The 22,942-nt window shown below is 42.9% G+C and overlaps 1 protein-coding gene across 10 annotated transcripts in view; it reads right to left on the bottom strand.

The window, feature by feature from the left end:
* Nucleotides 1–22,942, bottom strand: part of ARPP21 (cAMP regulated phosphoprotein 21) — a 103,193-nt gene that overhangs the window by 47,347 nt on the left and 32,904 nt on the right. For 4 of the 10 annotated variants that reach the window (XR_014796647.1, XM_084902229.1, XM_084902232.1 and 1 more), the window contains 5 exons: nucleotides 17,803–18,032; nucleotides 11,606–11,824; nucleotides 3,968–4,149; nucleotides 2,865–2,969; nucleotides 1,661–1,921 (listed from right to left, as the gene is read on the bottom strand). Coding sequence is in view for 7 of the 10 variants with exons in the window: in XM_084902229.1 (XP_084758355.1) it covers nucleotides 1,661–1,921; nucleotides 2,865–2,969; nucleotides 3,968–4,149; nucleotides 11,606–11,824; nucleotides 17,803–18,032 (997 nt within the window). In the remaining 3 variants the exon portion in view is untranslated. Of the gene's footprint in view, nucleotides 1–1,660; nucleotides 1,922–2,864; nucleotides 2,970–3,967; nucleotides 4,150–11,605; nucleotides 11,825–17,802; nucleotides 18,033–22,439; nucleotides 22,500–22,942 lie in introns of all 10 variants that reach the window. The other 6 variants (XR_014796645.1, XM_084902225.1, XM_084902230.1 and 3 more) reach the window with 2 other exon arrangements.

Here is a 22,942-nt window from a genome sequence, read left to right as displayed (position 1 = left end):
TCTGCCCATGGACTATATCTTAAGAGTTCTTTTCATTGTTCATAGTTGAGTAATCAATTTTAAAATGTTTACTTAAAATCATTTAAAATCACTATGGGTTATAACCTATACTTTCACCTTTATTTCTTCTAAAACAGAAATTCATGGATGTCCAAACTGATCATGAATAATGAACACCTGTTTTGTTTTGTTTACCCCATTCCTCTTTCTATTTTTAAGTCTATTAAAAGGGGAATAAATAACTTCTGTTGCAGACATACCAGAGGCTCTGAGCTATCTTTGCTCTGGCTGTCCACTAACAGAAATTCCTTCATGGAGGAAGGACTTTTAAAAAATCTTTTAAGTAAATATTTTTCCATTTCTTCAACAGCAGAAATGGATAAGAACACTTCTATGCTATTTTAAGCATAATTATTGGGGAAATTACTATAAAGTATTTATTAGCAAAATAATTAATACAATAATGAAGCCTTTTCTCCTATAACTTAAAATTGTCTTACACATCTTCGTAAATCCTATTAGCAAAAAGATATCCCCGAGAAGGCAACTGGAGACAAACTATATTAAATAAAATGAACATCTGAGTTAAAAATTATTTCATGGTAGAGGGTTTTGCATGGCTTGAAAAGAAAATTATTTATTCAAGATATAATGGTGATGAAACAACTGATAAGAAGTTGACACCTTACTTAAAGCAGCTCATCTAATACAATATTTCATAATTAGGATGGAATTTGCTTGAGATGTGTGTGCCTTGAAAATGAACCAGCAAATGCCTCTCTGCATTTTACATCTTGACAGTAATCACTTGCAATATTCTGCAAGGGACACTCAGGAGAGCCCCCGAGATGTTTGGTGGTGAAGAGTAACACATCATCAGTCTTGGAGAAGACAGTAAAAATCAGTGATCCGTGGCGTCACACATGCTCCAGTCAATTAAATATGATTAATGGCTACTTATGCGAGTACCAGTGAGCTCAACTTCCCCCTGGAGAGAGGGAGGGACAGTGGCTGCTGGCTTAGCTTCCTCCTTTATGTTACCGAGGAGCTCCTGCCTGGAGCATTTGGTTTGCTCCAGAAAATTCTTTGAATCCACAAGAAGGGAAAGAATGAGCTTGGCCAGCATGGCTCAGTGGTTGAGCATCAACCTATGAGTCAGTAGGTCATGGCTTGATTCCTGGTCAGGGCAAATGTTCGGGTTGTGGGCTCTATCCCCAGTATGGGGCACGCAGGAGGCAGCCAATCAATGATTCTCAATTAAAAAAAATTTTTTTAAATAAGGGAAAAGAACGGATTTCCAGAGCAGCAGCAAGAGAACAATCAGCACCCCACTGGAGCAGGCTTCCTTCTTGCCCAAGGCTTTTCCTTCCTGGCCAAGCCAGTGAGCAGGGCGCTGCAGGGAAGGGACTGCCTCCCGTGGCCTCTGTACTAGCAGGGTCTGGAAAACAGATGTTTCCCCACTGTATCATGGCATTTGGGTTTCACTGATCTTCCTTTCTGAGCCCCAAGGCTTTGCACAAGGACAGAGCAAGCCCTGCAGGTGGGGAATACACATCTGGACCAGAAGGAACTGGTGACACTCCACATGGAAAGACAGGGGTCCAAGTGCGCTACAGATCAACTACATACAGGTCACAGGTGTGAGAAAAAGCACGCTCACCTGTGCAGGTGGAGGCTGTTGCACAAATCCCTGTGGGGAGGGAGGGGCCTGGAGGACTTGTTGAGAGATGGAAGGTCCAGAGCCTGAGAACCCGCCTGTGGGGAGCTGTTGGCCCGTGGAGGCAATGACATAGCTGGGCTGTTGGTTAGGCTGTGGCATGAGGGATGGTGGGTAGACAGGGCCGGATGGGGGCTCAGGGGTCTCGCCTGAGGATTGCCTACTCAGGGTCATCTGACCGAACTGTGTTGCCATGTCTTCTCTCTGCAAGATATAGAGATTAAGGAGGAAATCAGCAAGATCAGCTTAGTACTGGGAGAGGCAGACACAGGCCACATGCTTGTCACTGGGGGAGAAGCAGGCAGTACACATTGAAAAATAATAAAATATTTTGGGTCCAGAACAAGAGAAATCAGATTTAATCATCCCAAGGAACAGGATGGCAAACAATTTGACCTAAATCTCCCTCTTTCAGTGAAAACTATTTTTTTTTTCATTAAGGGCTTGGGCTCCTTGGAATAATGCTGAGATAAGGAGGGCTTGGTGTTCTGTCCTGAAGGGTCAGCTGGTTTTCCCAGCAGTAACCACTGGACCTGTCTCTGTGGAGAGGACGAAGGACCCATGGTCATGGTCACCCATGGCGGCTGCAAAGAAGGAACCAGGACTGGCATCACCAACAGGCTGGGTGGGACCCCATTTGTTTATCAGGGAGTCTTCCCTCACTGGCCTGGCATGAGGTTTAGTGGCGATATTCACTGTAATTGTCCACAAGGACCTAGTACATGGAGGGAACGTGAAGTGGAAGTTGGGGGATGGGAGTGTGAGAGGAACATCTATCTAAGGGGCTTAGGATGATGATGGTTAACTATCTCAACACTGACTTTTAGGTATTTCCAAACCCTCATACCAAGTTGATATGTTTCTATGGACTTCTGATTCTGAATGCATTCAATTTCTCTTAGCTGGTAAACTCTTTAAAAGGTACCAGATTGCAGAAGCACTCAACGTGGGACAGATGACAAAAAGAAAACCAGGGTTTTGAACATTCCAGGATGGAATGAGACACACACACACACACACACACACACACACACACACACAGTCATAGTCAGCCCAGGGTACCCACCCGGCATCAGCCAGCCCTACACAGGAACATGGTAAAACCAAGAGAACACAAGCGGGGAAGTCAGACACATGTAAGTCCTACCATGGGGAACTGCTGTGTTGGAGACACAGGCAGGAGATGCTGGGGAGGAAAAGAAACTGCCGGATATTGCACTGACTGGGAGGAAGCCTGCAGCCCCGGGACAGACTGTGGAAAGAAAGAAGTTGATTAGGTAACAAGGAAGCATGAGGGTTGAAATCCCATCGAAGGCTGTCATATGGAGCTTACCACCCTCCCTGCCCCCCACACTTCCACCTAGGTCCTCTTGGCTCCGTGCACTCTGGGGGGTGAGGGGGAAGGGGGGAGGAGCCGGCCACCAGGGACAGTGAGATCCACGCAGGCCAGAGGCAGCCAGCTTGAGGCAGGCTTGTCTGCTCAGCGGGAACATTCGTGGCAGAAGGTGCTGCTACGTTTTCATGCTGTTGGTTAGATCCTCTGGGTCTAAACTATTGCCCAGAACCTTCCCCCATGCAAAGATTTGACTGTTTTTGAGCCATCTGGTTAAGCCAGATAATAATGTAAGCAGAGCAGTTTAAGATGCAATAAAGAAATCTACACCTTCAGGGAGATTTGCCAAATAAATCTACCACCTCCAGGGACTCAGAAGTAAGGAAAAAAAATACTTAAAAGGAGGTCTGCTCCCACAAACTACCTGAACCCCTCAGGTTTCATGTTGTCACATGAGGCAATGGAGGGCAGCTCTGTGTCTCTAAGGCTTGTGGGAACAGCCAGGCCACCTAGAAATTAACTGGTTTCTCTTCTTCCCATTGATTTAAAATTGCAATACTGACTCTCTGCAGACATGCACACTTGTTCTGTGTTGGGAATGGGTGAGCCAGGGATACCAAGGCCTGGGTGGGAATGTAAGTTCCGTTCCCAATAAAGGCTCCGTGATACATAAAAGCAGCATCTGGACCTAAGAAAAAACTCTCCATGCATTCTCCCTAGTCCCATGTCCTCCCCAGGTTAAGTCATTGGATGGGACATCATTTCTATCTATATTTAAGGATCCAGGTGAGAACCTGTTGCCCTGCAACGAAGGACCCAGGCTGCCAGGTCTGACTTAGGAGAGGATGGAGGAGAATATTGAATACCGCAGTCTCTGTCTTGGACCGCACCCCCCTGCCTTCCAACCAGCTCCTCACCTGAGTGACCAGCGGGCCCGCCATGGGCGGCTGCGGGGGCTGCACCTGCTGCTGCGGCTGCGGAGAGGGCTGCTGCCGGGGCTGCTGCTGGGCCGGCCCCACCACGGCGCCGCGCAGGGGCTGCTGACTGGCGGGGGGGTTGTAGATGGCAGGGCTTCCATCGGGATTCACAAAGGGCTGGCCTGCAATGGAGCCAGACAGAGCTTGGTCCAGGGGAGCTCTCAGCTCTCTTTTGTCAGAAAGAACCACCCGGATACATACTAAAAAGGCAACCTGCTCAGGCAGCAGGACTCAGTGGCTGAGCATCAACCTGTGAACCAGAAGGTCACCATTCAATTCCAGGTCAGGGCATGGACCTGGGTTGTGGGCTCGACTCCCCAGTGTGGGGAGTGCAGGAGACAGCCAATCATTGATTCTCTCTCATCACTGATGTTTCTACCTTTCTCTCTCACCCTCTCTGAAATTAAAAACGAACAAACAAAAAAAAACACACCAAAAAACAAACAAACAAAAAACCCCACAAGAAAGCAACCTCAGGTAACGAGGAGAGGCAGTGGAAATCCACGACACACCACCTTTACCCTGGGAAGATTGGCTGTTTCTGAGCCAAGAGCTTAACCTGGAGAACAATGCAGGGCCAGAGCAGTGGAAGCAGCAGCACAGAAGTCCACCCCCTTTGGGAGATTCGCCAAAGCTGGGGTGGCTGAGTGCAGAGCCCCAGAGAAGAAGCAGTCCGCAGGAAGCTCTGTGTTTGCTGCCTGACCTCTAGAAATTAGGGGCACCACACACCCAGAGCGGCTGCTTTCCTTTTGCAGCTCTCATTACACGTTACCAATACATTTGTTTAGCTTCCACTGGCCTGGTCACCAATGCAGTGTCATTGTCATTTCCACAAACACATGTTCAACAGAACACACCACACCCATCCTCGTGCTTCCCTGAATAGGCGCACGGGGGAGTGCAGGAGTTTAGATTTTAAAGGTCGCGCATAATAAATTTGTCACGGAATCATCTGGTACTGGCAAAGGGAAATGTGGCATTTTGCCCTTTTATTGGGATTATTTGGGGAGTGTTGTAGAGCAGCAGTCGCCAACTGGTGCTCTGTGGACCACTGGTGGTCCGAGAGGTTGGCGCCCGCTGTGCTAGAGCTTACAGGCTAGTAGTATTGGAGCCTCATCTTGACTCTGTGAGGAAGGAAATGAAAGCCCTGCACAAGATGATAGGAATTAGAAGCTGGAGAGAAGAGAGGGCAGCAAACGAAAGATACATGGGACGGGGGAGATAAAAAGGAGGACTCATAGATTTCCAGTGTGGCAGGTACAGTGGCAGGCACCTGCCATGCATGACCTCAGCTCTTCCCACAACTCATAGATATGCAATCTCACCTGACTGGAGGCAAGGAAATAAGGGCTCAGAGGGAGCAAGCAACTTACTGAGAAACAAACAAACAATAACAACAAAAACAGTAAGTGACTGGACCTGGAAAGGACCCTAGTCAGGGTGACTCCAAAGTCCATTCACTTTGCATCACACCCAATAGCTGAAGCCCATCAGCCAAGTCTACATAAAGAGTGGCTGTGGCACTGAGGTACCAGGGGAAAGATCCACCCATCACTGGAAAGTTAACAAGCCATGCACAAGAGGTGGGGACCATGTTTCAGGATGAAATCACACCCAGGACTGGTAGATAAAGAATGAGGAGGATCAGACTATGGGGCAATGGACTGGCAAACTGTGTGAGTCCTTCCTTCCCTTTTCCATAGCCCCCACTACCCCATGGGAAAGGGAGCAGTGGGTATGTCTGTCCCTGAGGTAAAGCCACAAAACTATTCTCTAGGGATCTGAGCGAAATGTCAGGAAGAGGAGGACTCCCAGCATGAAGCTGGTGTCTCTGAGGAGACCCCCCACTCCTGGCGTTGGGCAGAGGCAGCTTGCTGAGTACTTGCAAGCACGTATCTGCAGTCTCTCCTCGCATTGTTCAATGTGCAGAGCTTGCATGAACATATGATCCAGGGAAGGGGCACGTGATGGCCAAGAACACTGGACTTCTGCTTTTATAACGAATGTCAAAAACAACCAAAGATCACCAGCAATGCGAGAAAAATTAGCAACGGCAACCACCAAAAAGAGAACAGAGAAGGGAATATAAAACCTGACCCAAAGGAAATGATAGTCTGGTGAAAAAAAGTTGTATTCTATTTAACAACAAAGAAACTTCTCAAATGAGAGCTAAGTTAATTAGATAATGTTTGCTCAGTGAAGGAAACCAGTCCCCAAAGGGCAGCTACAGTACAATTCCATTTCCATTTCATTCAAGATCAGGCATCATTGACCAACGCAATGGAACTCAGGATAGTGGTGTCTCTAAGGGACCATGAGGGACGCTACTGGAAGACTAGTCATGCTCTGTGTCTTACGCCGGGTGATGCTTACACAGGTACTCACATATGCAAATATTTACTAAGGCCACACGTCAGATGTGTGCAGATCATGCCCCTCACCTGTACATTTTGTCAATGACATTAAGAAAGGAAACTGGGATAGGTTGGGGAGGCAAATGCTGGCGTTGTAGTGAAATCAAACCAAGTTCTCACAGGCAAAGAGCAATGGATTGGGCTTCAGCTCAGTTAGGAACCATATGGGAGCTTAGCATTTCCCATCATTCCCAGGAAATTTCATTCCAGATGTGTGTGTGTGTGTGTGTGTGTGTGTGTGTAACAAGAAACTTTATGCTGCATTTCCATGAACATACCTGCCAGAACTGATAACAGTTTCATAACCAATCACACATGCTGTCATGGAAGCAAATGTGCCAGAATTATATTCACAGAACAATCACTAAGTTGAGTGGCATTTTTTTTCCTAATGTTCTTTATAGATACTTGTTTTCCTGTCACTGTCATTTAATTTTATCTCTTTCAAAAAATAGCTTTCTTCTGGATTTTAAATATGCAACCCATTTTCCCCCACAAACCAACAATTTGGGAAAATATGAAAAGTAGTTTAATCCCCCCTCCCCCAAATTCTATTAGCCCATTTAGTGTACAAATCTTTAGTGCCCCCACCTCCGTTCCATTTTTTGTATCTTTAAAAGAGGAAAAATTTAGGTAGCTAATATTTTTTAAAAAATCTTCATAGCAACTTTACATGAAAATTTAAAATTAGTCTATGTGCTTACACAAATATACAAACATACAAACATGCGCCCAATAATAGCAAACTAAAAGAATCTATTCTATCTGACTTTCAACATCCCCAGGAAGTGTGAAAAGCTGAGCATAATTAGGGTGAAAAACATAACTGCAGATGGTCAGGTGTTCCTTTTGATACAATTTAGATCCCCTGTTTGAAATACTGTCAATATGCTGTAGTCCAGAAGAAAGAAGCGTTTCTAAATAATTACATAGGAAAAGTACTAAGAATCCACTTGGGGAGATAGTGATGGCAGGTTTTCTGGAAGGAGAAGAAAGTATGAAAGATTGATTTGAGGAGAGGTAAAATTAATGGAGGAAAATTAAAGCAGTGAGGTGGATGCCAGGAAAGAGAACAAATGATTTCCTAAGAGAACAAGGATGGGTAACTCTTGGTTTTCAAGCTGGGCAGTGATCACCCTCTGGGTTCTACCATTTCCACTGTCCAGATGCAATGACCACTGAGTAGAAGCAGTCAGTGTGAATGACAGCTGAAGTCCAAAGGGGACAGAAAAGCTCACTGACTCTGGGACTCTCCAGCTCAGAAGAGGTCTTCATGTCAGGGCCTTCACTGGCATGCCCAGCAGGCCTGGCACGTGTGTTGGCACAAGTACAAGGAGTGCAGTCACAGAGGTGAGCCCGTGCTGTGCGCTGAGCCAGGGCCAAGGAAAGGTTCCCTGCAGAGTGCTCATTCCTTTCTGATACATGACATTAAGCGGATCATGGCTCCACTCTCCTCACAACATGGATGATGTGTAAAGAGTATTATTTTACTCATATATACGTATCGAGCCCTGCACAGTGATGAAGACCTTGTTATCCATTCCAGGATGCAAAACCAAAAATAAAAACACAACAAAGTATGACCCTTCGACCCCAGAAATTCTGAGCTTATAAATATGCCGGTAACAAGAAAGTGAACCCATGGGCAACTGACACAAGGAAGCAAAGTAGTCACGTGCTTTTGGTTCTTAACACCAAGGTGTGTCCGCCATGTGCTTGGCAGGAGGGTATTTGTTTTAAAGGAAGAAAGGGGGTGAGAGAGATTTTGCTTTCCTAGGGTTTAGAAGGTGATCAATCTATAATAATAAAAGCATAATGTGCTAATTTGACCCGACATCCTTCCAGATGACCTTCTGGATGAAACCATGGCTGCAAGGGCCAAGGCAAGTCATGGTAGTTGCCAGGGCCGAGCCCCTTGCATGAATTTCGTGCCATCGGGCCTCTAGTCAGATTATAAGGGAGCTGGTGATTATGGACAGGCAAGGATTCATCCAGATCTTGCAAAGATATGTTATAGGTAGCATATGGAAACATCACAGGGCGTTTAAGACAAAGGTGGGAGCAGTCTGGGTGAATAGATGCTAGAAGTCTTGTGAAAGAGAAAAGAAGGAGAGGGTCACGGAGACCCAACGGGACCACAGAGCTGTTCCAAGTGAAGTCCCTGGGGGCAGCCCTCACATCACACAGTCAGTACCTGCACAGATGAAGGCAAAGCAAAGTGGAATGACAACCTCCCCCAGCACTGACAAGTACTTGAGGGATGCCAAAGGCAACTGGCATCTCTGGATAGCACTGAGTTGAGAGAAAATAGCCAAACAGAGTTTCTGCTAGAAATTTCCGAAAGGAGGCCGAGTTCAAGAAAGATCCAAGTCAAGGCTCAAAACAGGCTTGCCTTGCAAAGACAGGACCCAACAGAGGGGGAACTTTGGAAGAGCCTCCAGGTGCCTGAAAAGCAAAGGAAGAACAGGTCCTAGGTCCTGAGCACTGAGTCTAGGGCCAGACAAAATGGAACTTATCTGGGGAACTGCAAGGATATTTGCCCAAATATTTAGTGCTTAGCAAGAGCCAAGTCAATTGTGCTGACAAAGGAAGTTTGGTTGTTGATTTAGAAGACATGACTGGCAAGCACTTCGTATTTTCAAATCATTGCTTGTCTTACTCCTGCTTAAAATAGATATTTTATCAATCCTAATTTCATACCTGAGCCATATTCTCAAATATGAGACATTAAATGAAAAACTGCTCCCTATTCATACATATTTGATGATATTTCAATTAAAAGTGATTATTGAGCACCCATGCCTAAGCACAGTGCATAAGACTAATTTGTATCCAATCTAGGGAAGAAGTAAAACAAAAGTCAAATATAGTCCCTTCCCACTGGAGCATATAAATGTGCTGGTAACAAGGAAACAACCCCCCCCAAAATGGACATAAGAAGCAAAGTAGTTATATCCTGTTGGTTCCTAACAGCCAGGAGTTTCTATTATGTATTTGGCAGAGGATGAGAAGGGTGGATTTCATTCACAGAAATGACAGAGAAAGAGAAGTTACAGCCCAAAGCAGGCAGATTTCCAGTTTCAGGAGGAGAGTCCCATAAGAGATTAGACAGGTATAGAGGCAGACAGTCATGATCATATACACCCCCCCACACACACACACACATACATACTATTATGTGCAATTTTCAATTTAAAAAACATTCTGTCAAGGAAGACACATCATAAGCCACCTTACATCTCTCCACTCAACCACAGTATACAATGTACGAATACATTCTCCTCCTTGTCCAGGGACAGTTTAAGGTCTAGCATTTGTCAGATGGGAGCAGTGTGTATGGCAAAGCTGTTTATTAGATCCCGCTCCTGAGCTAGGATCCGTTCTGAAAGGAGAGATTTTGACAACAGCTCTAAATGACTCCATCCGATGAATAAGAATTAGGACTTGGCACCAGAAAGCGCTTGCTTTCCTTTTCTGTAAACAAGATTACAGATGATAATATACACATACGATGCACAGCCACACTGTCATTATAAGTGATATTCTCGCATTATACCCGAAAAATGCTCTGTTGTGCTTTTCTGAAACGCTCCACAATTTGGCTGAAAATGAAACGACTCAAAACTAATGCTTAGTTTTGTGCTCTTCTCTGCGAGCCCACCATCTCAATTAAGAGAGAAAGAATTTACGCCAACAGAGTCAGCGCGCAGAGGAATGAATAGGATGCTGGTTTTCTTTTAATTTATTTTATAGTGCTTTTCGATGATCCAAATAAGATAAAAGGCAATCTAATATTCTCCTTAGAAGTATCTAATCAGAGAGCTTTCAGATGGGATTCAATAAAATGATTACGCCTTCTTTTACCCTAAAGCTGATGGCATTTTCAAAACGTCTCAGGCAAACGCCGTGCCTTGAGAACATGCCACATGTTTTCATGAAACTGTGGCAATTATTCAAGTAGCTATTTTACTATCATTCTCATGTTTCTCTGAATTTCCTAATGGCTGATAGCACCATATATGTGAGAAGATGGAGTCGGATCATTTCTATGGGAGTCACATCTGGTTTTGTGTTTTCAAGTTTAGCACATCAAAGAAGTACATTGCAATAACCTCAACCAAACCTCAGATATATTTTTGAGACAATTCAATCACTACAAAGGCTTCTGAGGAAGTGACGAGTCAAAGTTAAACCTTCCAACCCAGGCTCTCTCAACCACTGCACTGCTGACATTTTGGGGCTGTGTACCCGTGTCACAAGGAGCTGACCTGGGCATTGTAGGATGTTTAGTAGCACCTCTGGCCTCTACCTCTGGCCAGTAGCAGCCCTTTCCTCCTCCTCCTGATCATGATAATCAGAACATCTGCAGATATTGGCAATGGCCTTGGAGGCATGGGCAGCATTGCCCAGCGTGGGAAGTCTCCCTCATAAAGCAAATGCTCATCCGCCTATTGGCTCAGTGCTCTGGGTCTATGGAAGTCAACCAAATGCTAGAGAAATTAAAAAAACAAAACTAAGAGCCAATAGCCTTTTGCCTTTTAAGAAACTATAATCAGGAAGTGGCCACTTTTCCAAACTCTACCCAAACCAGATTAGGCCTAAAATCTCTAAAATACACCAGAATTTGCTCTCTGTACCCTCTTTACCTGTGATGTTCCTTATTGTCCAGTAGGAACTGGGTGAAGTGGCAATATTAGGAATATCTGCTATAGTCAAGAATCCATTGTGTCCCGATTAATGTCTCAAGTTCATGAAATATTTTGGATGCTGAGACACTTCTAACATCATAACAGGCTATGCAGGGATTTATTCTGAGAAACACCAAGTTTCCATGAGTGTATCCCAGTTCATCACCCACTGATCCCAGATCTTAGTTCCTGGGAATACATGGGAAACAATTTGGTCAGCGAAGAGCAGACAGAGAACAGTGGGCATTTCTGGAAGCATCTATATCTATATACGTAGCTACATCAATACTGATATTAGTATGAAGATATAAATTATAGCAACAGATCCTAAATCCAGATCCTCTGTAGAAGTACATGCACCAAGCTCTCCTGCTCAAAAATTTTCAAACAACTGGCTAATAAAATCCCAAGACTGAGCACAAGAACAAAATTCTGGCCTTGAGTCCCTGGCAAAGCAAAGGACATGGTGAACTAACCTGTGTGCGGATTCAGAAGGATGCTTCCGGGCGGGATGCCTGTGGCAGCTTCCAGTGGCAGGAGGATGTAGCTGGTGCTGCCCCCCATGCCACTCTCCGCATAGGGCACACAGCCGGGAGAAGTGGCTGACATGCCCGAGACCAGGGGTGTGCTCTGCAGAGGTGGATGGGTGCGGGACAGCGATCCTGAGGAGCCTGCACTGCTGGACGACTCAGAACCTGCCACAGAGATACAAATAGACATGTCACTTATCAAAGAAAAGAGGACAAAAACCACAGCTCTGGGTCTAAATGCTACTTTAAGTAATCCATCATTAAGGAGTTTAGGGTGAGTGCTGCAGGGTAGGAATAATAAATGCCCCTCCCACATTTTGGGCTCATATTTTATTGAAATATCTGCTACATAGTTTTCAGATGTGTCAATTTCCTTAAAAACTGAGATTAAGAGTGAACACTCTCTTAGCTTTCTCATAAGCCCTAGGGTGATTAACTAACTGGTAAATGGTACCCTAAAGCTCTGCACTCATTGCCTGAAAACCCCCATCACCCTGAGTAATTAAAGCCATGGGAATGTCTTACTGAACTGGAGTTATGAGGATAAAATGGCTGAAATAGAGCTTCAAGAGACCAGTTTAAGGAGTCCTGTGATATGCTAATCATACAGATGGTTCTTAAATACTGGTTCTTCAACATCTATAAAGTTAAAAGGTGAAGGCACAGAGCTGGAAATCATCTTTTCCCCCCAGATGTGAGTAGAAGGAGTGGATCATTCCTACAGGGAGAGCTCTCTGCACTGTAGTTCACACATTTGCAGAAATCTTATTAACACAGTCAAAAGGTGTACCAAGGAGGGTTTGGTCTTCATGACAATAATGAAGCATCCTTTAAGTGACACAGAATAGTTAAGTCTTTGGGATGCTTGTGGACTGTGGCTTTCTCACATGTAGGTGATTAGGTCAGTGTGCAGAAGCTCCCAAGGTGAAATCTAGCCATAATCATCTCCCTCTCCTTTCTCTGGGACAAAGAAACAGTTGCTACATCCATGTCCGTTAGGCAACAGTGGCCCTTCCCTGTAACCAGAGTCAAGTAGCCGCAGGGACCTTGACCATGGCCATTCTGGGCATCAACCAGATTATTAACCAGAACATCCAAGAGAAAACACACCAAACAAAACTTACATATCTGTGAATTTAAGCCAATGAGTAATTTGGATGCTACCACAGATTGCAAGAATGCAGTACAATAAACATTTTAAATTATTAGCACACACTATTGACTTTGGACATTAAAAAATGCATTCTTCTATGGCATTAAAGGTTAACATATATAACACATACATTAACCTTGTTTTCAAGATTCTTAAAACGTACCCTTAAACTAAACTGGGATTCTCTGAAAATAAGGGATAGGAATAGAACAGGCCATAATAAGGAAGAGGGGCCAGTGGAGAGTGCTGGTTTTTGAGGAGGAGGAGGAGGGGGAGGAGGATAGTAATTTTTCTTGAGCAGTCAGTATGTGTGGCCACTGGATAAACCCTAATAGTATGTACTATTACTGCCTATATAGATAGGGAAATTGAAGCATAGAGAAGTTGGGTAACTCGTTGACTCACAGAGCTAGGGAATGACAGAGCTAGGGTTTGTTCTTGGCAAAATAATATAGATTTAACCAGGACCCAACTGCCTCCTAAAAACATGCATATGAGTTTACCATGGACAACCACAGATGTTCTCAGATTGGAAATTTCTTTTTTTCCATGACTTGGTTCTTAACATTAATAAACTTTCAGGTTAATTCAGGATGCTCCAACTAACCAGTTTAAAATACGAATGTGGTTCTGAATAACATATGATGGGGGAAGAATAAAGGATCTACACAGAATTTTGAAAATGTGAGGAGTAATTCTGAGACTACATCACTGATATTCTGATCCAGAAATCACAGCCCCAGTGGAAACTGTAGAGTTTGTTTGAGGACTTGCCATGTATAATCTGATGTTACAGTCCAAGTTTGACACTAGTAGAGACTGGACAACAACAACTACAATAAAAGTAATCATACAATAAACCTTCTGACCCCCAACATGTAAGGTCATATAAAAATGATCATGCCTGTGTCTGGGTGGAGGGGCTAGACAGTGAGAAAGAGCTGGAGGCCAATGAGGCATGTCAGAACTCTGATCTTAGGTATGAGCTAGTGAGGACTTGGGAGCCATCCCTTTAAAATGAGATTAAGAAGAATAATGCCCTAATGCTCTCCAGTTTCATCCATGCTGTTGCAAATGGTAAGAATTCCTTCTTTTTTACCACAGCATAGTATTCTATTGTGTAGATGTACCACAGTATTTTAATCCCCTCATCTGCTGATGGGTACTTGGGTTGTTTCCAAATCTTAGCTATGCATATAAGCCTAACCAATAGATACAGACAACAGGAGGGTGAGGGCATGATTGAGGGTGTTGGAGAGTAATGAGGGGATAAGGACACATATGTAATACCTTAATCAATAAAGAAAATAAAAAAAAGAATAGTGTCCTTGTCTATCAGTTTCTGTGGGAGGGTAAGAACCTGGCTTTGATAAACACCAATTAGCAAACACAGATGGTACAATCACATTGACCAACCACCTCTCTAATGTCATCCAGCATTTTCCACCAGCTCACTAATGCTCTCCTGCCTTTTGTTTAACAGGGTTGAGTTTAATCTCCATTCCCTATTGTTATAGTGGTAACACCTATTGCAACAATTATGAGATAAAGTCTTCTTTGCCTGTCTAACTCATCTGATGCAATCTTTCTTTTTTAAGAACCCAATAACATAAGTATTCTTTTTCTGAATTTAAGAAAATGTTTTCAGATCAAGTATTGCAAGGCAGAAGAAAATATCTATGATGCATCAGTATAATGATGGAAATAAACAAGCAGAAGAGGAGTGGCAGCAAGATGAGGTGTCTTGCATTGGCTTCAAAAAAACACTAATTTTCAACAATTTAAAAAGAATACTCTAGGGTGTAGACTAGGAAGGGGGCAGCAAGAATAGCCTTGCATCCAGAAAACAAGATGCCAGGCTATGTACAATAATTAAAACAAAACAGAAGGCTATCTATTTCTCTAGAACAGTTGTTCTCCAGGCATGGTTTCTGAACAAATTAAGAAATCCTTCATGTGATACTGATGCAGCGAAAGGTGAAGACCCTTACTGTGAAGGTCAAGAGGACTGGATGATAGAGAAATGATGGAGAGAAAAAGATAGGGGTCATACTCCTATTTTTCAACCACATCACCACCGCCAAGAACCTGCCAAGGTTGGAGCACAAACGCCATCCAGATTCTCACCCCAAGGAGAATGTAATGACGTGGTGATGTCATCCATTCCCAAGAACGTGTGCTGGACATCTGTGCAGTGGCCATGTGCTCAGTGAGGGGGATGCAACAGGGAAAAGGCAGCCCAGGCCCCAGAGACTGTGCTTGTATGTTCAGACTTCAGTAATATGCTCTCTCCGAAATGTAGCAAAACATGTTTCCCACTTGGGAAAAGTCCTCTTATTGTCTGTACAACCTACTTAGCGCCAACCGATGTCATTAGAGGAGAAGAGCACCTGAAATGTCACTGCTCCAGACTTGGTTTCTGAGACGGTAAAGAACTGTTTGCAAGCCCCCTGTGCACAATGAGGGCAAAAAATTGGAAACTGGTGCTGCTCTGAAGTTTCCCAACAGCAGAACAGCTCTGCTACATAAAAAGCAGCTTGGGAAATTGGGCGTTTGTGCTGACAGCCTATCTTGATCCCCTTTATTATTATTAGTTTACTTTTTTTTTCCTTTCCATTCCTGCACTTAGACAAGCTTTCAAATGGAAACACTTAGATTAAAAAAAAAAATGTCTGAAGCACTTACAATTTCTGACCACTCTTCAAAGAACGTGGGATTTTAGCATTCTTGAGGTGTTTTAAATGTTTCCAAAAAGCTTTGCTTTGGAGGGCATTGGGGGTTGGTGCATGGAGAATGCCGATTAATTTAAAAATCATAAGAGCTCTTTAGGTGTACTGGAATTTTCAAGGGCGCCATTTAAGGCACTTGGTTTCTGCCTTTTAAGAAGATGTAAAACTATTGAACCTTTCTTAGTTTACAAGTGCTTAAGTGCACCACAGTGGATTTTCTTAACTTCAGTTGCTGCAATACTGGGACACACCAAGAGCAATTAATTAGAGTTAGAAACCCAGAATCCTCCAATTGGTGAATAAAAAATGACAGGAGGCAGTGTGAGCGCTCACCTGAGTCGTTCCAAGAAGCAAGATATGTACATTTAAAGGAGTGACTATGACTAAATGCTATTAATTTTCTGCCTATGTAGGAAAACACGAGATAATTTCTCTGGAGGCGTCTGTCAACAACATAATTATGTTAAATGATTAGCATAACGAGCCTAGATTTCATAGAACACCCCTAGCATGCTTGGTGGGGAAAGTACTTACAGCCTAGGGCAGCCCATGTCTAACCTCTGGCTGGTGTTGCCCACTCACCATTCTCCTCCTGTTTCTGGCCTGCCACTCACCTGTGACCCCAGGCCCTGAATGCACCCCCAGTGTACCCTGAGACCCAGGGCCTATTAGGGAATATCAGTACTCCCCCCACATCCTAGCTGGGAGTCAGGGCCTCCCCACTTCTGAAGTAAGACCCAAACCAACCAAAACAATGACAGTACATACTAAACTAAAATGGTGATGGGAGGAGACCTGACTTGGGGTGATGAACACAGGATATTGATACAGGTGATGAATTATACAACTGAAACCTATAGGATTTCACTCATCAAGTTCACGCCAGTAAATTCAATAAAAATAATAAACAAATACATCAATGAATACCAATAAAAACTTGAGTTCATGGAGTGCTACTTAAGGGCCATCTGTTACCTTCCGAGGACTTTATGAAGTGTTTAATCATAAACATTTGAAAGTGATGGTGAGAGATTCTTGGGAAAAAGAAGTTAAAAATGGAAGAACATGTGGGGTATTTTGTAGACTTGTGAAGTCCATGGTGTTGATACTTCCATCAGTTTAAATTTGTTTCAAGTTAATGGTTCAAGCTCTCTCATCATTATGAACTTCCAAAGCCTGCCCATGCAAACTTGAACTACCAAACTCAAAAGATCCCTATTCACTTAGAAGAAAAAAACACCACAAAAAAAACAACACACACACACACAACAACCCCCCCCCCACACACACACACAAAATTCAGAAAAGCACACACACATACACACAATAAAACCCAGATGCATGGACCTGGCTACTTGGAAACTCTAAACCTTTTGAGGACCACTCTCCTTATCTGCAAAGCAAGGATGGAAACATTGCATGGCAACAATAAAAAAAAACAACCAGGAACTGGTGCTTATTGAGGGCTAACAACCTGCCAAGTATTGCTTTGAGTATATTAACTCTCGGTTTTAACAATAACTTTGAAATATTGGTGCTATTATTATTATTATTCCCATTTCTCAGATGAGAAAACTGAGGCTCACATAGGTTAACTAACTTGCCCAGGATCATACTAACATTATACCAAAACAGGAATGGAAACTACTAATACCAAAGTTACCATAATGTAGTTTTATGGACTAACTCATAGTGTTAAACGTTTAAAAAGCTAACCTTCACAGGATAGTTGCCCTGTGCAGGTGCCTTGGTAACCATTTTTATATCAATCATTGAAATGTAAGTTAAAATAGTCTATGGAGGAGGGTTAGAGTAATATTCTATTATAACCTACATTTTATAGATAAGGAAACTAGAGATTAGAGAGGTTAATAATTGGACTTTCACACACAGCTAGCCAGAGGAGGTACTGGTATTAAAACCAGTGATCAGCAAACTCATTAGTCAACAGAGCCAAATATCAACAGTGCAACGATTGAAATGTCTTTTGAGAGCCACATTTTTTAAACTTAAACTTCTTCTAACACCACTTCTTCAAAATAGACTCGCCCAGGCCGTGGTGTTTTGTGGAAGAGCCACACTCAAGGGACCAAAAAAGTCGCATGTGGCTCGCGAGCCGCAGTTTACCGACCACTGATTTAAACTGTACCTTCTGGCCTCAATCTATCCCAGATGAATACCATCATCATTAGTTTACTCAAAGCCACAGGGATAGACTTCAGAAACCACCACAGGACGTAAACCCCTCCAGCGCTAACTACCTGCTTTGCACAGCTTCCCGGTACTCCTGCTACTGGACGTGCTGTCACCCCTGGTCAGCACCGTGATGCCCCCGAAGCTCGCCGTCTTGGTCATGGCGGGCCTGAGGTTGCGGTTGGAGCTTTCGGAGTCTGTGCTGCTCCAGGCCCTTTGGTGGTCGCACCACTTGAGTTCATTCTCCGAGCTGCTCTGCCGGCTCCCGGACGTTCTCCCCGAGCCATCTCGGTTGCCCCTGCAGCACGGCCGGCAGAAAAAGGCACGGGGACAGGGTTACCTTCCAGGAGCAGTCGTGGACACACAGTGGGACCTTTCTCCAAAGAGTTGTCTACACAAGACCCTTCCCGTCAACCCTCCGCAGCAGACCTTCTGCCTCCCGAGCAGGGCCACGGATGCCTCACTGATGGGCGGACGCATCACACAGAACTGGTTACAGACAGAGCAACACCCAACTGATAATGCCGCACGACCCTTGACCCCTCTGCCGGTGGAGGAGAAACAACTAGAAAAATAGGGTGGAAAACATAATTGGAGACTTCTGTGGTGGCATCAAGGGAGGATCACGCCTCCCAAACCCACATCAACAAAGAATCAATGTTTGGAAACACCTGGGATCTTGGATGATCCTCAGCAACACCTATTCAAGTGTTTTCTCTCCTTCCCGGTCAGCAAATTCATTAGTCAACAGAGCCAAATGTCAACAGTACAACGACTGAAATTTCTTTTGAGAGCCAAATTTTTTAAATTTAAATTGTATAGGTAGGTACATTGTTATTAACGTAATTAGGGTACTTCTAAGCTGGCCTTTGCTAAAATATCAAGGGACCACAGAGCCACATGTGGCTCTCTAGCCACAGTTTGCTGACCACTGGACTATGGGAAATGCACAGTTTTAGGTAGGCCATTTATTAATGTATTTTCTTACGTCATGAGCTATGACTAATGAAAGCTTTGTCGGACAGCCCAGAAATTACAGGCACTGCCGGTTGGCTGATGGTGAGACTGTTTCCCAGGGATTTACCCTTCACAGGCAGAGGAAGGAGCTTTTAATCCTTCTCACATGGAGAAGCTGGTGCTAGCAACAATGAGACATTCCAGGGGGATCCATGGAAGTAACAAACAACAAAGCTCCAGAGGTGGAATAACACACTTGTTCAAAATTCGAATAGAAAAAGGAGTGAATGGGTTGGAAGAGAGCCAATAGCCACAGGTAAATTTTGAGGATTCCAGAGAATCTGGAAGCAGTGTACCAAATGGCATGTCTCTTCCAGAGAAAGTGGGTGAAATTTGCATTTTCATTGGTTTCCAATCCGCTTAAAGAGCAAATTAATATTTTCAAAGCCTTTTCTGCAGCTGGGAATAATGGATCCTTAAAATATCCTTAGGTTCCCATGGATTATGAGTAAATGGGGACGTAAATCACAGGCAGTAGATAGAACCCCTATTTTCATAAGACTGTGATGTGACATACTCCAGCTTGATCCAAATCTCACAGACGGGATCATTAGCTTTGCTGATCAATATTCTTCTAAAGATAATAATGGACTTTGGGGAGCTAGGGGTCTGCATATCTGATTGAAACATGCGCCAAATTCTACAGAAGGTGCAGAAGAGAAAATTTTAGGTTTTACTTCAACTTTACTTACTAAGCCTTTTCTTTTATTTATGAAAATGGAAGGAGGTAAACGGACCCAGAGTTAATAAAAATGACGTAGCTCATTTGTGATAGAAACTTTGTAAAGTGAGGGGAGGAAGCGGAACAGAAAACTCACCAAACAAAATTCACTTTCTGCCCTGCTGTCCTTGGTTAGTATTTCCTTACAAACATCCTCCCTGTTTTCAGGGCCTTAGGACCCGTTTTAGAAACAAGGACCATCTTAAAAAGGACAACGTTGCGAGGAGGAAATCTCAGACACTCACCGGTGGCCGGGTGACTCTAGTTCTTAAAGTCCTTGGAAATGTAAGAAAGCCAGAGGAGGTAGCCTGGAGGAAAAGTTTCCTTTTCTGCCAGAAAGAGGAGTTTTTCCATCCCTGCTTGTCTCCCTCTCCATCTCCACATTCAGCATCATTCTTTTCCCCATTGACTTCTGGTTAATTGCACCCATCTCCGACAAAGCCTTCCTAAATAGTATCTAGCAACTGTCAATGTACGAAGGCTGTGTCAGTAGTCTCAGCTGTAGCTAATTGGGAACGCTTATTATCAGAAACATTTGAGCTGGTTCTTACCTCAGCATACAGGGTGCCTCAGAAGGAAGTGCTCCACACGGGGGTGATCCTAACTAATTCTGCTTCACTGTTCCCTCTCCCCGTTAACTCTGCCCTGTCCTGGGAGGAATCCAGACTTCCCCTAAATGCCAGTGGGGGGGGGGGGGGGCTTTCTTTGCAAAGGAGGTGTCCGCCACTATTCCTGGGTGCAAGCTAGGGTGCTGTAATTTACATCCTTCCCTCTGGCATACTGTTTCTAGAACACTGTGTAGTTGCTCTAGACTTGTGCCATATCCCCTGGCTAATAAGGCAACCTAAGGTTTCCTTAAGTTCTTTACCTCTCCACTAGCACAAATCATCATCCTAAGTCAAGATCTGCACATGTTCAATGAAGGAATTTAAGCCCTGGCAGGTGAGGTTCAGTTAGTTGAGAGTTGTCCAGTGCACCAAAAGGTCATGGGTTCAAGTCTCAGTCAAGGCACATGCTCAGGACTGTGGGCAGGATCCCTAATAGAGGGTGTGCAGGAGGTAACTGAATGTTTCCCTATCACTTTTGTCATAGTCTCCCTTTCTCTCTCTTTAAAAAATCAATAAAAAATCTTTTTTGAAAAAAGAGAATTTATGTTGCTGCTTTTGAGACAGCACTAATGAAATTCAGAATAGTGCAGCTAATTCTAATTTATGATCTCTAGACATTTACATATTGAAATCACATTTTATAATGCTCTATCTATTGATTATTCTCCTTAACACTGACAAAGTGAGGTCCAGAATTGAATTTCATATTTATTTGGGTGTGGCATCATAAGCATCATTAAAACAACAACAACATACCTTCCGGAGACTTTCTAGTTCGGGCCCCTGACTATTGGGAGCCAGGAAGACAAGGGTGATGAGATGTCTGGCCATCAGAAGGAGCTAGCCCTCTGTGCTCAAGCACAATTTGATCCTAGAGTAGTCTATTTCTGTGCTGATTAACATAACTGACAACATTTATTTTCCTTTTTGTCTGAAAGTGATTCTCCCCCTCCCTCCCCCCCGCCCCAGGTTAGGTATGATGCACACTTTGAATTATTTCTACCATTGTGTGGATGAAATACGTGGAGATTTTGGTGGGCAATGGTGTCCATATTCAGGATGGTGATCTGAGGAGATGGTAGGGACCAGATTTGGGGCTAAGTGAAACTAGCTGGCCAATCAGGGGCAAGGACCCACATTTTATCTATGTTGCCTAATCAAACCAGGTCATGGTGTGTGAGTGTAGGAATATTGGTACATTCTAGTCCTACCTTGGGCTTTTGAGAGAAGAATGCAAGGTTATTTCCTTAATCTTCAAGTGTGAAAGGTATGTAATTATACAAGTGGAAGGCATTAGATTATGCAGTTCAACCTAGAAATATGAAGGAGGTTAAAAAAAAAAAAAAAGAACCTGTGTCTTGTTGCTGCCAAAGTGTAAACGGAACAGTTACTCTCCCTTTTCTAATGATGAGGTCTAAGTTCAGATTTACTGCAGGGAGATAGATACTAAGCACACAATCCATTTATTTTCTTGGTGTTTTTTTTTTTTTCTTTCTTCTAAATGAGCAAGAGTTTTCTTTCTTTTCTTTCTTTTGTTTTGCGTGTCCTACAACAGAGATGAATCCTAATATTCACAAAAGCACTAACATATTAATATATATATTAGGTATTAAGTGTATAAAGAGCACTGTGTATATCCTTAGTTTCATAATGAATGCTAGAGGTACATTTAATAGAGTAGTGATATAGGTATGATCCCTCTGTTCTAGCCTAGGTCACAACTTAAAATATATAATTTATATTATAGTTAATTATATTATGTAATATAACTTAATATTATAGCTAATTATATATTCATATATGTACATATATAATCCAATACCCATAGCCCACAAAAAGCTCTTAACTTAAGTAGTTCATTATAATTGGAAGAAATCTCTTATTTTTCCTTAGAAATAAAATCTGTTCTTGAAAAAAAAATACTGTTTGAAATAGCATGATAGATAGTAATAGCTAAAAAACAAGAACTCAAATAGAGATATCAATGGTTTGTTTCCAGTGTTGGGAATGTATACACAATTGCATCCTGCCAGAGAAATTTTAACTCTGTAATTCACCAAAGTAGATTTCGGAATGTTAAATCAGTGTACTTCTAAAGTTAGCCCTCGAGAAAATAAAACAACCATAAAATCAAAGGAAGACCGCTGAAGGATTTATCCAAGTACTAATGGTCTTCCAGTCCTGATCTCACATTTTCCAATATGGCTTCCACCCTAGCTCTGTAACAAGCGTTACAAAGAGATAACTGAACATATTTTATTTCATGAACAGAGATATTTTACACCAATACACTTATATTTAACATTGATTCTGCCACATAATCTGAAAACACAGTTTTAGAAAAGTAAACCATACCAACCGAAAGAGCTGTCTTTTCTTATAGGTTTCATTGCATATGTTACTGTCCTCCAAGAGCCTACTGGAAATGAAAAACATGATTTTTATGACATAAAACCTAAAGGTAATAAATGGAAGTGTACTCTAGTATAACACACCTGTCTTTCAAATCAGTCCCATATACTGTCTTATTTGTATGACATTTAATTTTGACATAATAAATTAATGTCAGCATGATTTTTCCCTACCCTGGGATTCAAACACTGATGTTAGTAAGTGAAAAGGAAGAGGTGAGGACATAGAGGGAATAGAAGAGGAGAAGAAAAGTAATTGATATAGACATAACAGATATTTAATTAAATGTATTAGTGGTGACTATTTTTTTTCTTGAGTAATATTTAAGTTATTCCTTATTTCTTAAGCATAGTGAAATATTAACTTTCCAAAGGCAGGCATATGAGAGAGATATTTATTTTTGTAGGGAGTCCATTCCATTAAATTTTTGCTTTATGGGAACTTCAAGAC

Source organism: Pipistrellus hanaki (genome assembly GCF_964339955.1).
Source record: "Pipistrellus hanaki genome assembly, chromosome: 13".
NCBI classification, from domain to species: Eukaryota; Metazoa; Chordata; class Mammalia; order Chiroptera; family Vespertilionidae; genus Pipistrellus; species Pipistrellus hanaki.
Note: the sequence above shows the minus strand (reverse complement) of the source record. Positions and strands in the feature narration are given on the sequence as shown.